This window comes from Varanus komodoensis, unplaced genomic scaffold (assembly GCF_004798865.1).
Source record: "Varanus komodoensis strain SLA01 unplaced genomic scaffold, ASM479886v1 scaffold42, whole genome shotgun sequence".
NCBI classification, from domain to species: Eukaryota; Metazoa; Chordata; class Lepidosauria; order Squamata; family Varanidae; genus Varanus; species Varanus komodoensis.
Window position 1 is genome coordinate 248,717 of NW_025335972.1, and position 22,966 is coordinate 271,682.

At 45.8% G+C, this 22,966-nt stretch overlaps 3 protein-coding genes across 6 annotated transcripts; 1 reads left to right on the forward strand and 2 right to left on the reverse strand.

Annotated features, from left to right (window-relative positions):
• Positions 1 to 555: 555 nt before the first annotated feature.
• On the reverse strand, positions 556 to 6,645 carry PQBP1 (polyglutamine binding protein 1). The gene is made up of 7 exons (XM_044443582.1): positions 6,521 to 6,645; positions 5,007 to 5,131; positions 4,534 to 4,645; positions 2,839 to 2,948; positions 1,876 to 1,986; positions 1,633 to 1,693; positions 556 to 767 (listed from the first exon to the last, which is right to left on the reverse strand). Exons 2-7 carry the CDS (start codon positions 5,071 to 5,073, stop codon positions 611 to 613), a joined length of 618 nt encoding a protein of 205 aa, XP_044299517.1. The 5' UTR covers positions 5,074 to 5,131; positions 6,521 to 6,645; the 3' UTR covers positions 556 to 610.
• A 387-nt stretch (positions 6,646 to 7,032) lies between these two features.
• TIMM17B (translocase of inner mitochondrial membrane 17B) lies at positions 7,033 to 12,673 on the forward strand. Of its 4 annotated transcripts, none has more exons than XM_044443613.1 (7): positions 7,033 to 7,083; positions 8,840 to 8,939; positions 9,052 to 9,067; positions 9,162 to 9,225; positions 9,615 to 9,743; positions 9,826 to 9,936; positions 11,418 to 12,673. In XM_044443613.1, exons 1-7 carry the CDS (start codon positions 7,058 to 7,060, stop codon positions 11,434 to 11,436), a joined length of 465 nt encoding a protein of 154 aa, XP_044299548.1. In that variant the 5' UTR covers positions 7,033 to 7,057; the 3' UTR covers positions 11,437 to 12,673. The 4 variants fall into 4 exon arrangements, with proteins under 4 accessions (XP_044299548.1, XP_044299547.1, XP_044299550.1 ...); XM_044443615.1 differs by lacking the exon at positions 7,033 to 7,083 and adding an exon at positions 7,157 to 7,244; XM_044443612.1 differs by lacking the exon at positions 9,052 to 9,067.
• A 342-nt stretch (positions 12,674 to 13,015) lies between these two features.
• Positions 13,016 to 18,839, reverse strand: LOC123029949 (chemokine-like protein TAFA-1). Its single transcript, XM_044443416.1, has 5 exons — positions 18,603 to 18,839; positions 14,978 to 15,135; positions 14,089 to 14,229; positions 13,228 to 13,407; positions 13,016 to 13,080 (listed from the first exon to the last, which is right to left on the reverse strand). Exons 2-5 carry the CDS (start codon positions 15,123 to 15,125, stop codon positions 13,016 to 13,018), a joined length of 534 nt encoding a protein of 177 aa, XP_044299351.1. The 5' UTR covers positions 15,126 to 15,135; positions 18,603 to 18,839.
• Between the last annotated feature and the right edge of the window lie 4,127 nt (positions 18,840 to 22,966).

The following is a 22,966-nucleotide window of genomic DNA, read 5'->3' on the forward strand; positions in this document are numbered from 1 at the left end:
ACCACTGGCTCTGCTGGCTGGGGCTGATAGGAACCAAAATCCACAACAGCAGGAGGGTACCAGGTTTGAGAGAGGTTATTCTAAGGCTACCTAAGGTTTTGAAATAAGCGAAAGTGTTGATGTGGGCACTGCAGTGCAGACTTCTTTTGTACAGCCTTGTCTATGAAAAAACCAACATCCAAAGATGGGATCAGTACATGTAGGAACAAGCAGAAACTCTTTTCTTAATGGATCAGTTGGTTCCATGATGCTCAAAAGAGAGATGAGAAGTGTAGGACTCCGTTTCTCATTTACAGGTCAAAAAATGAACAGTTGCTTTTTTCAAGGCTGCAAATAGGAAGGGCAAGAGGCAACTGCAGGAGGAAATGGAGGCAGCCACAAGAAATCAGGAAAGGGCGCAGAGTACAGTGCTGTCCTATCACTTAGTTGTGGTCTTCTCTTGCTGTGCCACAGCGCCACCTGCAGGTCCAACCCATGCAAGACAGGAACTGCTTTAGAGCTGCTTTCACGCATGATGAATTCAGGTACTGAAACACAGCAAAGCCACTCGGGAAGTGTTTTCTCCTGTTTTATTAACAAATACGTTAGGGGGAAGGGAGGAATGGGGTTCTCAATCCTGCTGCTTGGCCCGGGAAGCTTCAGCATTAGCCCGCAGTACGGCGCCAGGGCTTGGGTAGGGGCGCTGCTGGAACAGGGGCCCGGCTGCTGTGGTGTCTGCACCAGTCTTGGCCTCATTTCGCTTGGGCAGCCCAGTAGACCAGGTTCCCCTTGAGGAAGAGAGGATGTCAGAAACAGCACTGGACCCAATACACCTCCTGCTTTGCTTCTTCTCAGCCTAGCTTCACAAATACTTGGCCCAAGCTTCTCCTGACTAAACCTGCCTGGATGGCAAGATACCCATCCTTCTACTTCTTAGCTCCTGGACTTTAGGGCACCTTGAGATGCCGCCAAATTTCCAAACCTCCTACAAAGAATGAGCAACCTTCACGTCTGCATGTGTGACACACTTTGTCAAAACAGAATGAGATCTGAGGGGCAAGTTTCAAATTCTCAACAACTTGAGCTGTTTTAAAAATATGCATGTTCAGTCCCCTATGCTTGTAAAGGTATGCTTGAACATGTACCTTCCATGCCTACTAAAGTTTCAAGAAGTTGCCAAACTAGAAAAGACAAGACAACCTGAGGTTCCTGAATGCATTTTACAGTTGAGTGTCACAGGCACTGCTAATATTAGGTACGGAAAAACTGGCAGATCTCGACTACAACTCTTATCGTTCTTCACCATCAGCCAGGTTGTCTAAAGCTGATAGGGGTTACAGTCCAAGAACATTTGGAAGGCCACATGCCTCCCCTATCCCCACACTATATGCACGTATTAAACTCCACAGAACAGTTGACCACTGGGCCAACTATCCCAGTGTAAGTCTCGTTAATCCTTTAAGGATCACAGGGAAGGGCATTCCCAGCTAAGTCAAAGTTTTAACTTGAAGCATCAGGGCTGACTTTATGCATATAAAGCACAGGCCTCATATCAAGGAACTGGGGATCTCTCTCCATACCTGCTATCTAGTCCTTTTCCCCACTTGAATGTGCAACACTGAGCTTTTCCCCTCCCCTGAAGAGGAGACTCACCGGGGAGCATCGGAATAAGCACTGGGGTCCATGGGATCAAGTTCTTCATCCTTCCGGCTTGCTGTGGAGGATGGACAAGAAGAATGGCAGGCCCCTTTTGCCACCACCCAGCCCACCCACCTGCCCCCCACAGGGCTATGGGTCCAAAAGGGGCTTAGAAAGCCCACCTCAAAGTCATGGCATGCCTGAGCAAACTGAGAGCATCATCCCCTCATGGGGATGATGAGGGGAAGCAGTGCTTACATTTCTTGCTCTTGGGGTAGGGGGCCAGCTCCTCCCGTCGGTGATAGCGACGTTCCTTCACCTCATCACGTTCCACCTTCTCATGGGAGCGCTCTGTTTTCTCTTCCGCATCTGCACAAGATTAAGTGCAACTAGTGTTACAAATCTCCCTGCTGGTCTCCTGCTTCAAGTTGACTGGGTACTGGCAAAGCCGATTCACATAGGCCTGTTGCTCTTTTTAACATGATGAAAGCTCAGACTGAGGTTTGTTGCTAGGTCAGATGCTGATGGTCTGCAACTCCCATCATCCCTCACCATTGGCTCTATTGTCTAGAGTTGATGGGTGCTGTACTCCCCCAACATCTGGAAAGCCACATGTTCCTTCTCCCTAGCATGGGCAGACTGTTGCTGGTCCATACCAAAAATATTCCAATCTTGTCAGCCAACAATCCCATCTGATTTATTCTCTCAATGTGTAGAACCAGCCAAAACTTCACTTACAAATGTAAAGATGTCACACAGATCAATGCCAAAATAGACAACTGAGCCGTGCTGCCTTTCATCCCCACCCCAGAATCCATCTTGAAGTTACTGCAACTTGTGGCCCTCCAGATCTGGCCTACAACTCCAATGATCTCTCATCATTGGCTATGCTTGCTAGAACAGATGGGAGCTGCAGGCCAAAACATCTGGAGGATCACAAGTTGCCTACACCAACCCATGATGACCTCTCCGAGCAAAAAGTGTACCCCCCACCCTTATCCCTATGACTCAATGCAGATAATAGAGACATATGTAAAAGGCTCCTGGAGGCTTGGATGTGCATTAACTCAAGCCACCAAAAGCAAGCTTACGTTGAACCAAGCCTCCTATCCCTTCCAGAAAGTTAGACCCCCAAATTCCCAAGCCCCGCTTTCTTACTTCCTAACTACAACTCAGTCCAACAAGCACATGCCACCCAAAAGCAAACCCCAACAACCTCACCTAAATTGTTCTTCAGTTTCTTGGCTGCTTTGGTCACCACAGAGTTGGGGTCATTGGGTGAGAGCCATGAAACCAGATCAGTCTCTATGTTCCAGTAGTAAGGAAGGCCACTGAGAAGAGAAGAGGGTTTTCATTCATTTGTATCCATCGCCAATGCCAGTGTGTCCAGACCAAGAGTGGCCTCATCCTCACGGTGTAGTGATCCATGTCTGGGAGGCAGTTAACCCTCTTGTGGGGTCATTCAAGCCCCTCACCCATGCAGGAAACCCACTGCTTTGAAACTTTGGAAAGGTGGCACCCAGCTTCTGCTTAAATGCTTCAAATGAAAGGGAGGCCGTCACTTTCCACAGTGGTCCATGATCAACTGGCTTGTTCCATCAAGAAGTCCTTCCAAAATGTTTAGTAGAAGCATTTTTAGTTGGCATATTTTTCCTAGCAATTTGAACCTGTCAAATTGTACCCCCCCACCAAAAAAAAAACCCCAAAAACAAAACATCATCCATGTGGCAGACCTTCAGCTCCTTGACAATGGCTATTGCACTGTCTCTTTTCCAAGCTAAAGATGCCCTACTAGTGAAAAGGCTAAAGGTCTACCAGCTCCAGCTTTCTGCCTCCAGTGGCAGCCATACACTGCTCAGTTGCTCCACAAGGGTCACAGACAGTGTTCATTGTCCCTCATGAGTGCTATGCCTGCTGTTCTGGGACTACCCAGTAGGGCTCCCGCCCGCAACTGCATCAACTGCTTCCATCCCTGTGTGAGTGCATCACTGGAAACCAGCATTCCCATGGAATTATTTAGTTGACTTCTATCCTGGCTGGCTGCACACCCAGACATGGACTTGAAGGGCACAATCCTGTACAAGTAGCTTTTAAGTGTAGCCATAAAAAGGTCTACCCCTCTCTGTGTAACACAGTTTGTCATGCTGGCAGCGATAGGTGTTTCTTCTGTTGAAACTGGCACAGAATTGCAGCTTACATGGATCCCCAGCAGTCTCACATCCAGGCACTCAATCCAGCAACACTGCTGAGAAACAGGGGCCCCTGGATTTTCCATGCTTCCCCATCCTTTCCTTTGCAGCATAGATGCTAAGAGTTGCAATGAGTGTGGTTTATACACAAAAGCTGAAACTGTTACTCTGAACCACTTTTTAAAACCAGCAGTACAAAATATTTTTATTTAGTTAGCACACAAGTGGGCAACTAGATGTTTTGGCTTACAACTCCCATCAGCATAGCTGATGCTGAGGGATCATGGGAGTTGTTATTATTGTCATTAATCTGTTTCTGACTTCTGGATATCCTGTGAATGAAAGCCCTCCAAAATGTCCTGTCCATGATTAGCACAGCCCAATCTATTCAAGCACCCACCCCCAGAAAAAAGGCACAGCATACCACCCCTTGGAGAAGCAGCCACAAAACACCATGAACTGGTCCTCAGTTTAGTGAATGTTTCAAGACCACACAGAAGTTCCCAAGCAACCCAAATGCTTTCCCTTTTTGGACTCAGCAGGGGCCTAGTGAAGTCTCATCTCAACTCCTTTCCCCACCTTTGGTGCCTCTGCATTGCCAAACATGCTGCAAGCACAGACTACCCTGCAAGCACAAATTAAAAGGCCCTAATGGGAGCACCATTAGGTGCACAAACCTTTGGAAGAGGCAGGGATACTGTGCTCGGGACACCCTCTACCCTCTTACCAGGCAGGGTCGATGACTTTGTACCAGTTTGGTGGTAGATTCTCCATCCTAGTGGCCTCATAATCAACATGGTCATCATCATAATCTTCTGCAATAATTTCCTCCTCTGGCTCTAATAGAGAATATTACCAGAAAAAATAAGACAAAAAGCAAGAAATAATTCTCAAAGTGCCTGACCCTGCCCAACTTATTTCAGAAACACAATTCTATCTTCAGGGGCTTTTGTCCTCCCACATACATGCAGCAGCAAGCCCTTCTGCTCCTCCCTTTGCTGAAACTGATTGAAGTTTTCTATAATCTGGATTACTCTATGGATAAGCACTGGTGGTGATGGCTATTGTAGTCCAACTCATCCACAGGATGCCATATTGGGGAAGTCTGGTCAAGACAATAGATTAGGCATCTGTGAATTTAAGACACAGCCTTACCTAGAAAGGCATTCTCTTGCTAGCTAAGAATATTTCTGTACTCACCAGGCTCTACATGTTTCAGCAGGCCTCGCCTGGCCAGGCGGGACTGAAGTGCCACTGGCAGTGGCATCAGGGACAATCCAACTGGATAGATGGACAAATCTCTTCTCCAACCCAATTTCCTGTAGCTTAACAGAGAGGCGGAAAGATGTTATAATGTGTTCTTGTCATTGGGTTTGACTTTTAACCCAACTTTCTAGAAGGGATCCTATGAACATTTCCTTGCCATTTCCTAACTCATTCCTTTCCAGACCCAGGTGGGGAGGGGGGAGAGAGAGAGAGACTTTCTCACCACATCTACACAAAGTCTTTAAATAGCATTTCTGACTCCTATTTCTGCAGTCATAACCCCCAACATTCTTGGAAGTTTGGAAGCAACTACAGCTTCTTGATTCACTTGCATGGCAAACACAGCAACTAATACATCCTTGTTTAGGCCTGGTTTTTGGGTAGTCTTGTGCAAGAAAGCTGTCAATAAATATGGATGTGAAGCACACCTGTGTTTCTGCAACCAGGCCAGACTTCTAATTCTTTATTGCTCTTAGCTTAGGTATGTCATGTTCCTCTTATGCCTAGATTTAGCATTTTGTCAATTTTGTTAAGCAATTTCTCCTTCCAGCTCCTTGAGTCTTCAACCACCTCCATTGCTACATGATTCTTTCAAATCCATTCCCACATCACCAGTACTCAGCCCAACCTCTTCCCTGTTTTATCCATCATATACAACCACCAGCGTAACAGACAAGGACTACTTCTTCTGTGTCCTGACTAACATTGTCATTGTACTACCTATTATTGTAGACAGCATTCTGCAATTCAAAGTTAACAAGTGCTCTGATTTAGAGCTGGGATTAGTATGATTTGCTGCAGTTCGTGAGTTTCTATCTGAATTCATTCTAGCTGCTTCATGTTTCTGCTGAGAGACAGGCCAGGTACTAGCATACACAGGCACAAGTATTTAAAACACTGCTAGATGACATTAGAGGGCATGTGCTCAGCTGCACGATAAGTTCTTGGTCCATCTAGCTCGTGCCTTGGTCATGTCCCAGCTCCAGTACTCCCAGAGGTGGTCAGAAGCTTCCATGACCAAATCCTTCTTTTCCAAAGCCAAAGAAAGCTCCTTATAAATAGAGCACTAGACTGCCGGAGAGAAGAGCTATAGCCGCTCCCTGACATGCTAGATTTCGACGTGCAGGGAGGGCAAAGCATTTACAGCCTCAGTGGGCACCAGTCTCCATCTACCCGTGGGGGAGATTCTCCAACCTTCACTTCACATCGCCCACTCTGTCTTCCTTGCAGAGCTCCCGCCCGCTCCTCTCCAGGAATTCAGCCAACATTTACCTTCCCCGACTTAACGGAGACTTCTTGCCCCTTCGAGACCACCGTCCCCGGGAGATTAACAAGGCTCCCGCCCCCGCCCCGCACATACACGCACGCGACACACTCCAACCAATCCCCCGTCACCGTATAACCGAGCCATCTCCTCACGGCCCGGTTTTGAGCCCTCAGCCCCTTACCGGATTCGATCGTTAGCTAGGGGGAGATCCCGCCGGCTCCAGGGGGTCCACCTCCTTTTAGCCAATCAGAGACGCATTTGCTTTTCCGACAGGAATAAGGCGCATGTTGCGTACGCCGAGAAAACTCCCATCCTGCCTTGCTTCTCCATGGGCTGATTTGCCGGGCCGTGGACACGTGAGGGGATCCATAAGAGAAAAAGAAACAGAGTACTGATTTCCTTTTGAACTGCTGATTCGGGATGGAACAGTTTTCCTCCCCTTAACTACCAACGCAGCGTATCAAACATTCTCGATGCAGAGATGCCAAGGGCTTCTTTGCCCGTCAGTGATGGCGTACTTTAAAATTTTACTTTTTGACCCGAATGAGTATTCACTCTACACTTACCTATCTCTAGGATAGGGAGAACCACATAAGGGACCTTCGGTTGCTTTCCCAGCCAGGGTCGGGTCGCCCTTTCCACGTGCTTCTAGTGGCCAATCAGCGTTCTTCACGTGACCCGGGCTGGTAGTTTCCCATCGAGCCTGCGTCTGAGAGCAATGGAGGAATATGCCCGGGAGCCCTGGTAACCGGGAGGGTGGACTGGTCTCCCCGTCCTTGCCGCACGGGCTGGGGTGGGGGGCTCTCGCTTCTCGGGGCTCTAGCGGGGGAACGAAGACTTCTTCGCGGTGGGAGGGGCGGTCTTAACTATAATAGTTCACCAACTCGCTAGTTCGGTCCAGGCTGGTAAGTACGGGAGGGCTTAAGGGCCAGCTTTTCCCAACTGGGCGCCCTCCAAATGTTTTGGACTGCAGTTCCCAGCATGCCCCCTCACCACTCATGCTGGCTGGGGAGATGTGGGAGCTGTAGCCCAAAACATCTGGAAGGCTCCAGTTTGGGGAAAGCTGCCTTATCACATCTTATTACGGGCATGGCAGTTCTGTGGGGTAGGGTAGGGTAGGGTAGGGTTAGGTCAGGTGAACAGAGGCAACTGGTCCCAAGCCTGCCCAGTGAGGCTGGTGGCAGACACGGGAATTGAACCCAGGTCCTCCAGTCCAAATCTGCTGCTAATGGCTATGCCCCACTGGTTTTTCTTCAGCTTTCTTCAGATGCCCGCAACCAAAAATAAAGCCTGAACCTGGAATAGTTTCTTCAGTACACAGCAACTGCAAAAACAGTTGTTGGCCGTTTACCTGGGAGTAAGCCTGTTTACCTGGGAGTAAGCCTCATTGAGCTCAGTGGTTTTTATTTTGAATAGCCTCATATAGAATTGCACTGTAAGAGATCCACCAGGAAAAATGTGAAGATGCAAGCAAGTTTCTAAATTCAAGAGAACTCAGTGAGGCTGAGAGATAAATTGGCCAGAGATTTCCTCCTATGAGCTTTGTGGCCGAGTGTGGGTATTTTGCAGCAAGAAATTCTTAAACCAAGGTCATTCCATGTTCTGTGCATCTGGATTTGTACTGTTTCCTTATGCTGAGTCTTCTGGGTGATGAGCCTTCTTGAGCATCTTTGGCTCATGGTTTATAAACTTTCATCTCTGCACAAGAATATGTTGTGCACCTCTCACTGCCCATGTGTAAGCTGGGGAGCTAATACAAATACATCTATGGCAAAAGTGGTTATGTTGTCAAATGTGTGATTTGTATTTACAAACTGTAATACAAAAACTGAGGGTTTTGACTGGCTACTTAAAATAAGGTCACATCTGCTTACCTGATGCTCAGTCACATGGAGGCATATGATGGGATTTTTGTACGTCAGTTTGGGTTATGGCATACTGATGTTTAACTTTTATTATGTTTTTGGTATTGTTAATGGAAAGCAGTGTTTACTATTTTGATTTTGTTCATTGTAATAATTTTGTTGTAAGTTGCCTTGGATTGTCTTGAGAAAGGCAACTAAGATACTTAATAAATAAACAAAATGTCAACAAATATAAAGAAAAGGATTTTTACTAGGCATGGACTAGACTAGCTACACCTAGTCAGGAACCCTTTAGATCCTATATTACAGCTCCAATCATCACTAGCCAGCTAGGGACAATAGGAGTTGGACTCTTTAACATCTCGAAGGGGCTGCTTTGGGGGAAGTTGGAATAGGTCATGCCAGTATATTCTAGGAAAAGCAGCCAAGCTGTTAAAAGATCAGGGGCAGGGATCATGATATCTTTGAAGTAAACCTGTTTTTGGCATAAGATCTCTTAAGGCCTTTTCTCTCTGTGCCATTTCTAGATTTGTTCTCCCCAGCCTTACTGTTGAGCCTGTTCTTGGCTTGCTTTTTCTATTGCTTTCTGCAGAAGCAACCCCTGCTCTAACTTCTCTTCTGTATTCACATGGCAGTCCATGGAGGATTGTGGATGACTGTGGTGGTGCCTTTACCATGGGGATGATTGGTGGAGGTGTCTTCCAGGCTGTCAAAGGCTTCCGCAATGCTCCTGTGGTGAGTACCAAACATTTATCCCCTTTTGGGCTTCTATGAGTAGAGCAGTCCTAAAATGGACTGGGGCCCCTGGCTTGGCTTTCTTCTGTTTGCTTTCTTTGCTCTCTTATAGGAGTTCTTCAGGACAGGTATTTGTCCCCTCATCAAGCTGTAATTTGGGCTTTTGAAGGCGTCTGTCTGAGTAGAAGAGCTCTGTGACTGAAGTGGTTTCTTCTTGTTTAGGGTGTCAGACATCGGTTCAAAGGCAGCTTGAATGCAATCAGAGTCAGAGCACCACAGATTGGAGGTAAAAGCTCTTGAGCAGTGGGAATTTGTTTCATTTTCAGAGAGAGCCAGGGTTGTAGTTAAATTGTTGGGTGAATAGGAAGATCTGAGTTCAGGCCTCACTCTGCCTTGAGAGTTCCCTGTGTGACATTGGACCCAGCCTCCTTGCTTTCCACCTAGCTTACCTCTCAGAGTAATCTTTCCCCCACTAACACTGCCAGGACCTTCAATAATGCATTTCAGATACTGCCCTGCATCAATCCAGTTCACCCTGTGCACCAAATAAATTGATATGATACAAGCCAAGAATCTGGGTTTTCCAGAGCAGAACATCAAAATCTTTTGGTGCCAATTATGAATAACTCTGCTTCCAGCTGGTGACTACAATGCTCTCTTTTGTTCTCTGCACAGGCAGCTTTGCAGTATGGGGTGGGCTTTTCTCTACCATCGACTGTGGCCTGGTGAAAATGCGGGGCAAGGAGGATCCCTGGAACTCCATCACCAGTGGGGCACTCACTGGGGCTGTGCTAGCATCACGCAGTAAGTGGTGGTTCATTACTTTCCCAGGTGTAGCATTGCTTGACCTTTCCCTTTGTGCTGAACTAAGGCTTCTTTTCCTTAGGTGGACCATTGGCCATGGTAGGTTCAGCTATGATGGGAGGCATCTTACTTGCCCTGATAGAAGGTGTTGGGATTTTGCTGACCAGATACACAGCCCAGCAATTCCAGAATCGTAAGTTCTAAATTCAGGACCATGGGGTGTCAGTAAAGCAGAAGACAAAGGAACCCAGAATTCTTCTGGAACGGGCTGGGAGCACCTCAGGCTCGAGCCTCTGGTCTGGTTAATGAGGTTCTCCAAATAGCCAACATTCTTTCCCTGACTGTTGATATGTTGGTGTCTTTCCAGTTCTTTCCTGTTCTAAAAAGCTGAAGGTTGCAGTATCTTCCTGTAGCTTTGTTACAGGCAGGAAGAGCTGTAATCCACAGCATGCTCATGCTTTTGGCCCCAGCTGTTTTGCCTTTGGCCCTGCCTACAACTGAAATGTTGCCCTCTCACCCAAGAGCCTTTCCAAAATGGAATGTCATCCTCAGACTGAAAGGGGTTCCACACCTATTCATGGAATGCTGCTTTGCTGGGCAGGCCCACCAACAGGAAGCTCCTTAATGTGTCCCCGCTGTCTGCTTATGGTGCAGTGTTAGTGAGGATTATGTGCATTGGCCTGTGGGTGGAGGATAGAAAGATCCTGCTTTGGGGCAGGAGCAGGGAGTGGAGCAGCTCATTTTGGTCAATTTCCTAGAAGGTTGTTTTAGGATTCTGGTGCCTTCTAGCACAGCTTTCCCCAACCTGGTGTCCTGCAGCTGCCATGGACTACAGTTCCTGCCAGCCTCAGCCTCTGAGGGTGATTATCAGTTTGATGGGAGCTGAAGTCCAGAAGCACCTGGAGAGATCAGGACTAGGCGACAGTGCTCTTGCATTGATCGCAGAAAGCTCTCACTCTGGCTTCCATGTTCATTAAGGCATGGAAGGCTGTGCATGGAGGGACAGCACCACTTCGCAGCAGCAGGCACTGAATTTTGTAGGGTAACCTAACCCAGGGAACCCACTTGAGAGAAGAGAAGCCCATACCCAATTCTCTTCACAGCACTTCTTTCATCAGTGGCACACAGTGTGTCTAGCTCTGTTTTTAGCATCTATGGCTCATTACTTTTGCCTTTGCAAGTGTTTGACTGCCCTTTTTGAAGAAGTAAATAAAAGGCTGCCTTTGGTGACAGTGTCAAACCTCCCTCCAGCCTTTACAGCGAGATGGATGCTATAATGTACACAGGTGCTTATCATTCCCCACCCTCTGCAAGATCTAGATCTTCCACACCCACCACTTTTATCCCAGCTGTGGCATTTTGCTAGTGGTTCTATAAATTCATGTAGTGGTTACACTCCCTTCCCACAGTGTCTGGCACCCACCTCCTTTTCCTCTTCTTTTTTTACAGGTTTAGATTTCAGTCTACTCTGAGTGTTTTTGAAACAAAAGTTGGGATTTTTCACATTATTTAATGGGTCACCCTCACCTAAATCCACATTACTCCTGGCCGCATCACAGCATGCGCTAATGTTTTCTGTCCTCCAAAAGAGTTGTACTCAACTGCTGTAACCAGGAAGTGATGCCACTCCTGCCTTCTGTTTGTCGTAACTGTTCATCCTTCTTTATTTCCCAGCCAACCCCTTTGGAGATGATCCCAGCCAGCTGCCTCCCAAGGATGGCTCACCACCTGCAGGATACCCAGGCTATGGACATTATCAGTGAAGCCCTTTGGGGCCAGGGATTCTTCTATTTTTGCAGGGATGGGGCAGGAATTTCCTCCTGAAGTTACTCAAGACCAGCACCCTACAGCACAAACAAACAGCATGCAAGGGATTTGATTCGAGTTTTCTTAAAGGGGTGGGTGGGATTAAGGAATATTTGAGCAGTGTAATCTACCTCTTTGTGGGAGGTTTGGGGTCATGGAGTGACATGCCTCAGAATTAGTTTCATGTGCTGAGGAGACCAGAGCCTACACAGAGTGAATGACTCCAGATTCTAGGCTCACACTTCTCAGCCTGTCTGTTCTGAGGGTGCAGTAACAATGAACTGACTGTGACAAAGGACTTTAGAAGGGTTCTCTCTTGATTTACAGGTGCAGTGGGGTCCTCCTCCTCTTGTGGGTTAGCATACAAAAAAAATGTAGGCTGAGTGGTCTGTGCTTTGCTTTCCCAAGTTTTATATGTAGGTAAGGGGGTGTAACTGTAGGAAGCAGAAGCTGTGCCAGTCCAGCAAGAAGCACAGAAGTGTGTCTCAGATGGGGCTGAGGTTTTGTGCTGGGTTGGATCTCTAGTTCCTGAGCTACCAAACCAAATGCAACCCTGCAGGGCATAGTAATAATGCAACCCTGCAGGGCATAGTAATAATGCAACTGGTGGACTGCATTTGGTTTGAAGGGTCACAGGTTGTGCAACCCAGCCTTCAAGCTAAATTTGGTGCACCAGCCCCCAAGTTCCTAACCAAGGCAAGTTTCCACCCAACATTCTGAAAGAATCCTTACAACTGGGGATGCAGAATGATCTGAAGACTGATATGACCCTTCACATCTAAGTTAGTCTGCCCTGATGCTCAGTGAGAACTCTGGACAAAATTTTATCTGCTTAGGATACTGGTGCCCAGTGGGACATGCACCCTCACTGATCGTACAGAGACCTATAAATATAGGATTTTTTTAAAAAAAATCCTTTTTAAAGTGAATTTGTTACGATGCTCATTAGATGCTCAGTAGGGGTGCTGACCTGCATTATATATAGCGAGGTCCAATACAACCTATTGTCTGGACTGCAGATCCCCAGATCTTTGGGTTTTACTTGTATTTTGAGATCATTTTAAAGAAAAAATTTATGTATTGTGTGTTACAGGTATAAATACAAAGTGACTATTTGGCTACGGTCCTGGAAAGTTAGATAATTGCCAAAACGGTGGGGTGGGGTAGGAAGGTGCGAGCAGCTGTGTGCCTTGCCTGAGGATGAATGGGTGGGTGGGCAGGTAGGGTGTGAGCTTATGTGCTGGGAAAGTAAAATAGACGAGCCTTCTCTCAGACAAATGTGGCAAGCCTTTGATCCCATGAGCAAAGAGCATCCTCTGAAAAGACAGCAAAGACCAATCTTGGGTGATTGGATCTTTCCCCAAAGCAGTCCATTGAGTGATGTGGCTTCTTCCATGTCCTCCGCCTGCTGTATCATCTTCCCCAGCTGCAATAGCTGGCAGTCACAGCACAGTCCTTGACCACTTTCAGATATCTGCCCACTTAAAAGATGGATTTTTTGTTTTATCAAGCTTCAGTGCCTTGGGTGGATCTGAAAAGCAAACCAGGATAAGTTGTCAAATGGAGAGTGGAGTAATCTTCATTTAGCTATCTAGAAGACCTGTGTAACAAAACAACCCACAGGCCTGTAAGGCAAAGTAGGTAGTTGGGAAGCAGGAAAGGAAATGATGCAGTGCACCTATTTGCCCTGCATGGGATTCATCCAGGGGGTGGGGGGTGTGAGGGGCTAGTACCTTGGTCATTTTGACACGATTCCCTTGTGAGCACATCCAGCCTGAATTGTCAGGCAATGCTTTGCACTCCTCATCAGCCAGACAGGGGTCCATGTCACACCACCACTTCCCTGTTATGATGGAGGCTGCAGAGTAGAAATAAGCATTGGTTCTCACTCCTGCTTGCTCCTGCACCTGTACACTGCCTCCTTTACCCTGCCCCACATGGGGCATCAGTTTTGCCAGTTCCCTAGATCCATCCAGAGATTTTACATTAGGGAAAGATGCCAGGATCAGGAACAGATGAAAAGCCTCTTTATTTTTGTCCATGCTGTAAAAATTCAGTTGCCCTTGCCATATATAAACCAGATAAATTTAAACTGAAATTTGTACCTGCAAATTTGTATCTTAAAGTCTTATTAGAGTCTATGCAATTCAGGCTAACAAAATGTCAGTCTGGTTGACTCTCAATAGCCACTTCTACAGGCTCTTATTCCCCTGCATTTTGCCCAGGGGACCCTGTACAAAGTTTAACTCTTTCAGTGCCCTTGTGTCTTTATTTCTCATGAAAGGGCCTGAAGTTTCAACCTCTTTCAATTGTTCCCTGGATCCCTTTTTGTGTATACCTATCTCCACCAACATCCTGATGCTTCCCTTTACAAGTAAATGGTTCCTTTCATGCTCATTCGGTGTTCTCATCCCACTTTGAGCATCTCTTCCATTTTCTCCTGAACTTCCTTCCTTCCTTCCTTCCTTCCTTCCTTCCTTCCTTCCTTCCTTCCTTCCTAGGGGGTTCTTGGGAGGAGGCCATAGTTCCTGGCACTTACTGTCCACACAGGAAGGTTTGCCACGAGTTGTCCCAGCTACTTTTCCTGGGAGGCAGGAACACTGGATAGTTTGAGACCGTTCTTCAATGTGGTTGCGGTTGCAGCAGCGGCGGACAGCAATCACCTTGCAGGTACCTCCACCTTTGGTGGGAAGCAAGTAGAGAGTAAACATTGGAGAGGAGGAAGCCACAAAGACCTTTCTTTTGCAGCCTGGCAGCAGGGTTTCTTGCTCTCCACTTTTGTTAGCTACTTCAATGGCTTGTGAGAGCAACAATTCTAGTCCCGGTGCTGTAGGCAAATTTTCATCTTCCCAAGTTCTGTCTTTGTGCTGGATTCAAATGCCCATTAAAAGCATATCATAGCATATTCCCGACCACATCTAAGCATCAGTTGTCTGAAATCTGATGCCAATTTTATGTGTTAAGCACTTGTGTGGAGTTGTGTAACCAGCCCTGCCCTGCAGGACCCGAGGAAAGGATTGCCTTTACTCTGACAACTGTTCCTTTTGAGGAAAACGGCCTTGCATACACTTTAAGAATCAAGGGCCTACTTGATTCCTTTCCTTTCAATTCCTTTCTATATAGGAATATAGAAAACTGCCTTATACAAGTTCCTTCTAGCCCTGTGTTATAGTCACTGACTGGCAGTGGCTTTCCAGGGATTCCAGCAGCATCTTTTCCTAGCCCTACCTGAAGATACTGGGGATTTGAATCCAGAAGCATACCAGTGGCTGGGCCATATACATGCATATATATATGATGGGTGTATATAGAATGACTACTGGAACTGCCTAATAAGTGAAACAGTGGTATCGGACAGCAAGCCTATGGTCTGCCTTTTCCTAGCAGTGTGGCTTAGGTCAGCTAAATGAAGCACAGAAACTACTTACTGATCACGGGGATTTGATCCATTGCAGTCTGGTACCAGTACTGATCATGATGGTGCTGTTGTGTGTGAATGGGGAACTCCTGTGTGCAGATTCTGTGACACAGAAGGGTGGCACAAACCATGAAGATTGCTGTTGCAGAATGGCTCATTGTGGTAGGTCTGCAGACGGGAGTGGGGATAAAATCCCATTAATTGACCCACTTGTGTTCATTTATCCACAGCTTTGCAAAATAGTTCTACCATGAAGAAAGCATTGATACTAAAGTTGGTTCCCAGTTCCTTATTTTGTATCTGTTTTTGCTATAATTGACTTGATGTTGCATAAAAAAAGCTCAGGACTAGATGCAACTTTATGCCATCTGACAGATACTCTTGGATGTGCCAGCCTCATGTATTCTAGCCTTGAGCCCATTTTTTTTTTTTTTTTTGACAGAGAAATGATTAATGAACATACCATTTCATAGAATCCTAGAATAGCAGAGTTGGAAAGAGCAAGGAAGGCCATCAGGTCCAACCCCCTGCTGTTGCAGGACACCAATTTACACCATCCCTCTCAGATGAATGTCCATTTTCTTTCTGAAAGTCTCTGGTGTGGGAGAGCCCACAACCTCTCTAAGCAACCACTGTCCACTGTCATATTGCTCTGAGTGAGGAAATTTTTCCTGATATCTAGCCCGAATTTGGTTTGCTGCAACTGTACTCTGATATGAGTGAGATCTTGTCCTTTCTCTTTGTGACAGACTTTGGGGTACTTACAGAATGATATTATATCTCCCCTCAGACTTCTCAAGGCTGAGCATACCCAGTTCTCTCAGTTTTTCCTCATAGGGCAGTGTTTCCAGACTGGATAATTTGTGGCCCTCCTCTGGACACTTTCTAGTTTTCTGCATCTTTCTTAAATTTTGGTGCCCAGAACTGGACACAGTATTCTAGATGAAGTTTGACTAGTGAACAGTATAGGGGAACTATTACTTCTTCTGATTTGGAGTAATGCTTCTATTAATGTATCCTAAAATAGCACTTGTCCTTTTTGCGACTGCATCGCATTGTTGGCTCACATTTAGTCTCATCCACAAGAAGTCCAAGGTCATTTTCAGTTCTGTTGAGTCATATATTCCCCATCTTGTATTGACACATTTGGTTTCTTTTTCCTGGGTGGAGAGGTTGGCATTTGTTCCTGTTGAATCTTACTTTGTTGCTTTCAGTGCAGTGTTCAAGTTTATCACAATCTCCCTGAGTCTTCATTCTGTCTTCCAGAGTTTTGCTATTCCACCCAGTTTTGTATTGTCTGAAAATTTGATTATCATTCCTTGTACTTTGGCCATCTAAATCATTAATATGTTGAAGAGCACTGGACCTAAGACTGAACTCTGCAGCACCTCACTAGTTACCTTTCTCCAGCTTGAGAAGGTGGTGGAATTTGGAAGTAAATTCCAAAACCTTCTGTTTGGAAGTAATAGAGTCCTTTGTGGACTACATTATGTGGTTGTTCTCAGAGTTTGGATTTGATTTCCAAAGGTTTGGGTGACAAGTCTCATTGTCCTGGGATCCAGGGAAACATGGCAACACAGATATGAAACACATTCTCATATGCCACCCACCCCACCACCAAAATACGTTGGTGCTGGAGGTTTAGGAATATGGTAGTATTTTGTCTTCATTCACACGCAAGAACAAACTTCTTGCCTTTTTTCAATAACGGCATATGCACTATTAGGAAAGACTGCCCAGATTTGAAGAACCCAGAGGGCCTATGTGGATTCCCACATGGATGTCGCATCTTTGTAGGGAAATTAGTACACAAACCATTCATACACCATTGAAAGTGCACATGTGCATGTATTATGGCAACTTCTTGTTTCGTGGTTGTTTGCCATTTGTCCATGTGCTAATACAAAACAAATGTACTTGTCACATGAGATTGGTCTGAAAAAATAAGCACATACAATTGTTTTTATTAATGTCTGAACATACATGTTTGAGGAGAGCAGTGGAACCCAAGATATTCCCAAGGTGTGGTCCACGTTGGAAGCTTCCAGCACACCAAAGAAATAAGGATGCTGTGACTCCCTTGGTGTCCCTTGGACTCACAAGGCAGTGGCAGCTACCTGGGTGACACTCACCGAGGAGTGTGTCACAAACCATGGGAGAAGCAGAATACATTCATTCCATTCTTGCTATTCTGTAGCTCTTCAAAGCAGAACTCATTGGTGGGTTGGCTATGAGGCAGACTCCTTGCACCCAGCCGATTGCTGATGCCCTTCTGCATTCAGCTGGTGATGTCAAAAGGGAGACTTGACTGACAGGAAAGGTTAAGGCTGGGGTTGCTGCCTGGCTTTTCATAGCAGCCCCCAGAAAGGGGTGCAAAGCCCTGTTTGCTCTTAACTGTTGGGCCACTGCCAAATGTAAACTGACAGTGCTAAGAAGGATTGTTGCCAAATATCCTTTGCTTGTTCCCTTTAGCTGCCATGCTAATGCTAGGTGGTGCTTCCTCAGTCTTTTCTACTCTGATGGTGAATGAAAGAGTATATTTTGCATTAGCCTCTACCATGGCAATATTTGCACTGCTCTGGTCTGCAGCACACCATTTATGTTTGAAAGTAAGAATGCAGGTTAACAACTATCTAAAACTGTTGGTTAAATAGTTTTGCATCTTAAGGAACAGAATGGTGTTTAAATGTAAGGTTCTTTTCCTTATGACTATTACACTGCATTTCTATCCCACTTTTTCCCCTCTTGTAAGAAGAGAACACAAGCTGGCTTGGGTTTCTCACAACAACCTTGTGAGGAAGACTAGGCTGAGAGTGATTCGTTATCCCAAAGTCAACCAGTGAGCTTCATGGCTGAGTAGTGACTATAACCTGCATCTTCCAGCTCCCCAGCCCAATACTCTTAACTGCCACACCACACTTATTGGCTTACCTTTTCCTTTAGAAATGCATGCTTTGGTTCTGTATCCTTTTCATTTTAAATAATCAGAAAGGATAATTATAGTAAATCTTAACCAATGGTGCATGCTCAGCCTTACTTGACCCAGATTATCTGTGACTCCTGCTTTGCAAATACTAAAAAGCACTTTGATAGACTCCGGGGATTTGCGAAAAGAAAAAGTATACCATGTAAGGCTGCCTGATTGTCCCTGCTGTAGAATGTACTAGCTCCAGCAATTGCATCTCTTCGTTATACTTAATTCAATGTCTGACTATGTCCCGCTGCACAGAATTGTGGAGTCGCTATTGCTTTTGGGATATGCAGAAAGAGGAACTGGTATAATCACAGCATGAGAATGAATCAGGAGCAAACTAGTTGTCATCAAAATAAAATCATGCACATTTATTTCCATTAAATGAATCCCATTATTTTGCCCTTCCCTGTCTGTTCTCCATCGCTCCTGCTATTGTTCCCACTTCTGTCATCAAGACCTGCATTGTAAGTTCCTTGCAGGAAGGGATTTGTCTTTTTCTGTAAATGATGTTACCCATTTGATGTTACCAAGGCACTGACATGTGTCCTTGAGTGCTAATGTCTTGAGGAATGGAAAGCATTGTCCACTGGTCCCCTTTCTTCTGAGCCGATTGCCCGACCCTTCAACCCCCCCTTTTCTCATCAAGTGCAAGGAGACTTACCTGTGACACTGTCCCTGGTGCTGAAGTTTTCTCACCCCTCTGTCCCAGCCATGGAGGGATTCCTTGACTCCTGAAGCATCTTCTGCCTCGTTCTGACTATCTGTTCTGCTACTCGGGAGAGAGTTGGGGGCTGAGGGCAGAAGCACTGAGCACAATGTCCTGGAATCAAAGTAGCAGTTCTGGCAGCTTTGCTTGCCCTGTTCGCACTCCACCCCCACTCCTTGCAATCAGGCAACTCAGCTACTCTCCCATCCAGATTTGGGGATGGAACCAAACGTCCTGGCTCCCGGCCTTCCTTCTGTAACCCAGCAGATGTCTCAGTGTTTGTGTGAGCTTTTGAATCTGCCTATTCTTCAGCTTCTGGGTTTGACTGATCTGTGTGCGTGTTAGTTATCCAGGCTGTGTCTCTTTGCGCTTCTCCCTTATACTCCCTGTCCAAACAGCCCTCCTAACACACCCACACAAGGCCTCCTCCTACAGACTTGGCATCTCAGCCCCACTCTCCTGGGGAGAGGAGCCCAGGAGAGAACTTTGCCAGGTTCTTTTTTCTTGTCTTCACTGTTTCTCACTTTGGGACGACGTGTTAAATGTTGGAGCCACATAAGATGGAACTTTGCATGCAGGCAGATAGAGCCCTATGGCTGTTTGAGTCTGACATCCAAGAGCATAAACCCTGCTAAAGTCTTTCTGTTTAAAGGAACACATCTGAATACTCTGTGCTGACTGGAAAGGCACCTATTTTGTGCTGTGTAAGGATTGGTGGCACAAAGTTTAAGGGTAACATTTGTTTTTCCCAGGCAGCACTATTCTTTGTGTGTCTGCTCATGAGTAAGCCACACTGCAGCAGTCTTCAGACATAAAAGCCAAAGCTTAGCGCTTTGCCTGCCTACTCAGAAGTAAGCCAGAAAAATGGGGCACAAACCAAAGCCACAAAAAGTGACTTTTAAAACCAAGTCTCTGGTTTCAACATCTCATTACAGGACCACTTTACATAATCTTGGTAAGATCCAGACCTGTCATTCCACCAGTGGGATGATACCCCATGCAGAACAGAACCTTCTCCTATAGCAGCCCCCTCTACCACATGCCCTCCAAATCTGTCTTTTCACATTCACTGGAGAGCTTTGGAGGGCAGATTGAAGGTGCAGGTGGCAAGGAGAGGATGCAGACAGTACCATTATGTAAGTGGTTTCCCTACACTGATGGAAAGGCAGACCCAGCCCCTTTAAAGAGCAGGATATTAATATATGTAATTAGTTTATGAATGTCTTTAAATCCCCTCTTAGGAGATCACTGACCAGAGTTAAGAGGGGGACTTTCCTGCACAATGCTGAAAAAGATTGCTTTTCTTTAGAACTCGGCAGGGAAACCCTGGCTTTTAACTCCAGTCAATCATTGGAGATAAGAGTTGGGGTTTCTGTACCAAGCTGGAGGGAGAAATGGCTGGATCTGCAAAAGAAGCCAGAAGGTCAGAGGTTCTAGAGCAACAAGGATTAGATGCTCACCCTTTCTCTTGTAGCCTTGCTTTGATCTGAATACACACGTGCAGGAGTAGGTTATGTGTATGTGGCTACATTTTGGGACACACGAGTTGCAAAGGTGTAATTCCTGATACATCATTGCCCACATCTCTGTTTTCTCAACCGAAGCCCCAAAGATGGGTGCTGCTAAATGTTCATCTGTCACGGTCCATCTCAGCCATGCTTCCCACTGCCCATAATGTGCCAGGCAGTGCTCTTTCACCAAATGTGGGTGGAGGTTGCAGATGCTAGTGATGGAGAGGGAAGGGCATCTGTGAGGGCAGAGCTGTTTCTGCTGGCCTCGTGCATGGTAGAGGTGGTTGCCCCATTATCAGTGTCAAAATAAGATCCAGCTGCATGTCGTGATCGGCTTCTGCCCATGGAGAGCATGCTGGTGGTCACCTGCAGCCTATTTCTGTGTGGGTTATCATGCCTTTTAGGCACATGTCTTTTACTTGTACTGTAGAAATCCATTTCTACTGATGACCACAGTACAACTCATAACTGTCAGCAGAGGCTTTGACGTCAATTCAAAATGAGGGTGTGAGGGCATAAGGATGACAGTGTCTTCCCAGCTCAAATTGAGGTCTGCTCCTGACCCAACATTCCTGAAGTGAGAACAGTGATAGAAAGGGTGTGTGCAGGGAGTGTGCGCACAGTTTATTAACTAGGCCAGGGATGAATACATACAGGCAGTTCATTTGCTTAATGAGGCCTTGTGAAGTATGTGTCTTATGAAGAAAACAGGTTGATTGCTGAAAAACATGAATTCTTGCTGGTGTGGGAGCCAGAAATAGACAAGTGTGGTAGCTTCATAAAACCCAGGGGAAACTGACTCGTCTTAGCCATGGTTGAATTTGAGTTTGGTTCTTTCAGCCTCTGAACACATGAGGCAAGAGGGTATTGTTCCTCTGAGCATATTGGCAGAAGACAGAATTTCACTCTGTCCCAAGCCATCCGGGATTTGAAGGTGAAACGTCCTCCTCAAAATGTTGATGGCTTGTCTCCTGCTATCAGAACTATGGAGGCAGGTTAGAAAAATTGCTGGCTGAACATCATAGGTGCAGAACTTCCGTTAGCCCAAGGGCCAAATTCTACCTGGGAGAAGCTCTTGGGGGCTGCATTCCAGTGGTGGGTGGGGTCAAGTACAAAGAGGAGCAGTGCCAAAAATACCAGCATGTCCTTTTAAAAATCTCTTATTGCTGATAACTAAGCCATGTGGAAAGCAATGTAATTTTTTAGAATGGGGAAGAAATCTCACTCAAGCTGAGAAGCCAAGTGGTTGGTGGCCAGAAGAACGGCCTTCTGTATGTACACTGAAGTGGATAACAGAGCAGTTCTCTATTAGAGAGGCTGAAGGGCTATGGAATAAGGCAGAAATCCTCTACTGCAGCTGAAAGCAAGATAAGGTAAATAGTCTAGCTGTTTTAAACAGGATTCTGTACTTCCAAGCCTGCAAGGTAGAGCAGACTGTGAGGCATTGTATATGCTATATTGTACTTTAGAGGTAGAGCTGCCACCAGCCATGAAATTAATAGCAACTGCATGAGCAAGTGCAAATCAAGACATGAGTTGTACCTAGAAAGAACGGATCCTTTCCCAGAGATTCCTTTGATCTCCTTGAAGTTGGGTTAGACTGCACCAAGTAGTTTGGAAGGCTACATAAAACCATTCCAGGCTATGCAAAAGAAATCAACCCCAGTTTCCAACTGAGCATCTTTATTCAAAAACCAAGCAGAAAGATTCAGTAATCGCCTGTGGCTTTTAAAATAAAACTAAAAACAGGGATGATGAACTAAGAATATACTTATCAGGTACCTGAACCCAAAGAATAACTCATCAAAGCAGCTTGCAAACACTAGGAGGGAAAAGACCCACCTGGGGCTTTGCAGAAGGCAAAAATCTAGTTTTGAATAAGTACTTTGAAGGCGGCAGGATTTCACAAGGTATTTCTGTGGAGGGCAAGAAACCCACAGAGAACCTGGAAATTCAAACTGATCAGTCAATAGCCTATAATGAGCTGATCATGTAGCCTCCAGGTGCATCATTGGAGTTGGGGGAAATGAAGAGTGTCTAGCAAAACAGATTGATGCTTGGTCATTTCTGAAATTCCTTTTTGGCTGGTGAGGGTTCCAGTAAAGGAGGGGGACCAAAGGCTGCGTTTGTTACACCAGCAAAATAGCTTGGGTGCACCAGCTGAGCACTCCTCCACCACAGCTGTTCCGTGGCAAAGACACCCCGGTGCAACTGCTAAAATGCAGCAGAGTGGTGGGTGGGAGGGGGTAGCTCAATGGAAGAGCACATTTACCGTATCTCCCGGGGTCCCAAACGATCTGGATTTGAGATCACCAACCTGCTTGGCATCTACCTATGGCATCTGTGGATCTTGGGCTATACGTTATCCAAGAGGAAGCTTTGTTTTGTGTCTGTTGGAAATTGGAACACTGCTTTTATAAGGGTTTGGTTAATTCCATTAATTGCTGGTGGGGCACTGCAGCTATTACTTCTGTTATGCATCTGTTTTCGTGATGTCCAATAACTGCTTCCTTTTGGCAGGAGGTCATTAATGCAAAAAAAGTTTATACAGGAACAATTCTTAATATTCACTGATGTATTTAGTCTTTTAAATTATTCATGGAAATTAAAAAATGGAAAGAGAAGTGGATTCACTGTGCCCTTTTGATAACAGAACTATAGGTGGAAAATTCAAATAGATACTTATTTGGAGATTTGGTCCATTAAAAAAAAGTGTATAATTGCTATAAAATTTTATGCATTTCATACAAATGCATGTATATTGTTGTTGTTAGTTGCAAAGTCGTGTCCGACCCATCACGACCCCAT

What these genes read in the sequence shown, in the direction of transcription:
- PQBP1 (XM_044443582.1), bottom strand. Translation starts at nt 5,073, where the DNA reads ATGCCACTGCCAGTGGCACTTCAGTCCCGCCTGGCCAGGCGAGGCCTG. An exon ending in GAAACTGAAGAACAATTTAG is followed by an intron (nt 1,987 to 2,838) that starts GTGAGGTTGTTG and finishes AATCTTGTGCAG; the next exon opens with ATGCGGAAGAGAAAACAGAG. An exon ending in CTACCCCAAGAGCAAGAAAT is followed by an intron (nt 1,694 to 1,875) that starts GTAAGCACTGCT and finishes CATCCTCCACAG; the next exon opens with CAAGCCGGAAGGATGAAGAA.
- LOC123029949 (XM_044443416.1), bottom strand. Translation starts at nt 15,125, where the DNA reads ATGAGCCATTCTGCAACAGCAATCTTCATGGTTTGTGCCACCCTTCTG. An exon ending in GGATCAAATCCCCGTGATCA is followed by an intron (nt 14,230 to 14,977) that starts GTAAGTAGTTTC and finishes TTCCCACCAAAG; the next exon opens with GTGGAGGTACCTGCAAGGTG. An exon ending in ATCCCATGCAGGGCAAATAG is followed by an intron (nt 13,081 to 13,227) that starts GTGCACTGCATC and finishes TTTGCTTTTCAG; the next exon opens with ATCCACCCAAGGCACTGAAG.
- TIMM17B (XM_044443612.1), top strand. Translation starts at nt 7,058, where the DNA reads ATGGAGGAATATGCCCGGGAGCCCTG. An exon ending in GAATATGCCCGGGAGCCCTG is followed by an intron (nt 7,084 to 8,839) that starts GTAACCGGGAGG and finishes TTCACATGGCAG; the next exon opens with TCCATGGAGGATTGTGGATG. An exon ending in AGCCCAGCAATTCCAGAATC is followed by an intron (nt 9,937 to 11,417) that starts GTAAGTTCTAAA and finishes TTTATTTCCCAG; the next exon opens with CCAACCCCTTTGGAGATGAT.